The 2,500-nt window shown below is 35.3% G+C and overlaps 1 protein-coding gene across 1 annotated transcript in view; it reads left to right on the top strand.

The window, feature by feature from the left end:
- The window catches only part of LOC149038806 (uncharacterized), a 5,184-nt gene that overhangs the window by 1,079 nt on the left and 1,605 nt on the right, over nt 1–2,500 (top strand). Inside the window, exons 2-7 of the mRNA XM_089185194.1 lie at nt 1–9; nt 549–801; nt 918–979; nt 1,291–1,333; nt 1,835–1,896; nt 2,145–2,202. The exon at nt 1–9 is cut by the window's left edge and continues 198 nt beyond it. Coding sequence (XP_089041320.1) covers nt 1–9; nt 549–801; nt 918–979; nt 1,291–1,333; nt 1,835–1,896; nt 2,145–2,202 — 487 coding nt within the window. The remainder of the gene's footprint in view (nt 10–548; nt 802–917; nt 980–1,290; nt 1,334–1,834; nt 1,897–2,144; nt 2,203–2,500) is intronic.

Raw genomic sequence — 2,500 nt, 5'->3', positions numbered from 1 at the left:
CCAGATGATGTAAGTTATGTTGTAGGCATTATAAATCCGGTTTTCTATATTTTTATGAACTTATGTTACGGATGTTAAACTCAGATTTCCAATTTCCGCTCTGTGGCCTAAACATCATATAGTGCAGGTGATCACTGTATACAAGTTGACGACTGAACTGTTCAGTGACACTGAAATCTTTCCCGAATACTATAATAAATTATGCACACAGCGTATGCAGCTTTCAAGACTTTTGCTTTGACGAAGAGCTATTTCTGTCAAAACGTCAGCTTTTTAATCCCCTTACGACGATTACTATTCACTTCATCAACTCGTTTGATTCTGTTTCTCCTATATTCCCATCGACGCAGCGCCACAATGATGACTCCAATTTGTTCCCGGCTTTATTTTATGTTTGTTGCCTCACTTTTTGCGCATTTAAAACGACAAAAATCCTCAAAAGAAATGCTTGTTATGCAGGCTTTAATGGTAATTGAGATAAATACACTGATAAAGGTTCATTAGAGCAAGAACACTCAAGTCTGATGTTTTTCTCTTGGCAATTTCAGATCAAGAAATTTCTTAAAGCCAATTACAATACAAAAGGCTGTTCATGTGGGGAAGCTGTGGCTATAAGTTTAGCAAAAGCCCTCCAGTTTTCTAAACTGAAATTAACATCTGCTGCCTTGACTCACGCAATACGAGCTAAAGCTGTGGGATGTACAGGCAAGAGCATGCGGATTGATGGCTCATCATCGACCTGTGTGCACATCAGCAGACGGAAAATTCCTCAAAGGCTACTGGATATTTTAGACAAAGAAGGTAGATGGTTTTATAATTTATGTGAGCTATGCAAAACCTATCATAATGTTAAAGGTCTTGCCATTGAAGTGGCAACTTCAATAGTTCTTGACGCGTCTCTTTTTTCTGTCACTCAGGGGCCGACGATGAAGCTCCTTCGAATCAAAATGAAGCAGGACAAGAAATGGCAGAAATTAATGTAAGTAACACAGCAGTTCTCCATATATATTGCTGAGGTTAAATAGGGAGTGGATCCTTGATATCAAGTCCGATTCGCAACACAAGATTAATCAGAATTTGAGTGAAAAGCTCATAAATGCAACATGCTTTGAATTAAGGCAAAAAAATTTTGTTAATATATATAGAGATATGTGTGCCGTATAGTATTTCATAACAGGGAATCACAGTTTCTATGCACAGATTGAGAAAAAATACAATCGTAGATGATAGCTTGGGCATTTCATGCATGAAGGTGATAACCAAAGACGTTGACCACTTTGTTCATTGCAGGAATCTGAAGTTGAAATTTTAGCAACAGCATCTTCATCTGCGGGTAAAAATTATTTTATAATGATTTGCTCGAAAGTGCAGTCTGTTCGTAAAACTAAAGCCATAATAATTGCTTATTTGACAACAGCATCTTCATCTGCGGGTAAAAATTATTTTATAATGATTTGCTCGAAAGTGCAGTCTGTTCGTAAAACTAAAGCCATAATAATTGCTTATTTGAAATGCAACAACAGTCTGCATTTTAATTTACTGTACTGTTAATGGGCTGAAAGAGTGACACTTTCCTGATCAAAAATTATTTTTGTTTAAATTGTCGACAAGAGCAAGAGCAATTGCAGGCAAGAGAATTCAGTCGATGGCTAATCATCAACCTATGTGCATATCGGCAAAAGATTCCGAAGAAGGCTACTAAATATTTAACATACAAAATGTCACATGGATAATTTATTTGAGCTATGTAAGACCTATCACAATGTTTAAGGCCTTTCAATTAATTTGGTGACTTCAATAATTCTTCACGTATTTCTTTTTTTGTGTCACTCAGGGGCCGATGATGAAACTCTTCTGTATCAAAATGAAGCAATACAGGAAACGGTAGAAATTTATGTAAGTAACACAGCGGGTCTCTACATATATTCCTTCATATAATGCAACATGCTTAATCAAGGTAAAAAATTATGTTAATGTGAAATCAAGTCCCAAAAAGAATCCAAAGACTTATATGCTTTATAATTCCCTATGAGGAATCACAGTTCCCATATACGAATTGAGAAACAATGCAATTGTAGATGCTTCTTGCGCATTTCGTGCAGAAAGAGGGCAACTAAAGACGATGACCATTATGTTCTTTGCAGGATTCTGAAGTTAAAATTTTAGAAGCGGCATCTTCATCTGCGGCATCGTCATCTGCAGGTAATAATTATTTTAAAATGATTTTAAAATGATTTGCTTGAATGTGCAGTACGTTCATTAAATTACAATAATAACTGCCTATTTGAAATGCGCAATATTAGTGTTTTCATTTTTATCCACTGTACTGTTATGAGCCAAAAAAGTGACGCCGTATTGATCAATAATTATTTTTTGTTTCAAATTCTCTTTTGGAAGGGTACGTTACCTTATTTATATCTTAAACTTTGGGAAAAGAGAGCAGTAACTTTCTTTGCGGTTTGAGGATATGAGAAAAATTTTTTCTAAAAATAATATAATG

This window comes from Pocillopora damicornis, chromosome 10 (genome assembly GCF_964200805.1).
Source record: "Pocillopora damicornis chromosome 10, jaPocDami1.2, whole genome shotgun sequence".
NCBI classification, from domain to species: Eukaryota; Metazoa; Cnidaria; class Anthozoa; order Scleractinia; family Pocilloporidae; genus Pocillopora; species Pocillopora damicornis.
The sequence above is the reverse complement of the archived record's forward strand: the minus strand, read 5'-3'. Positions and strand labels throughout refer to the sequence as shown.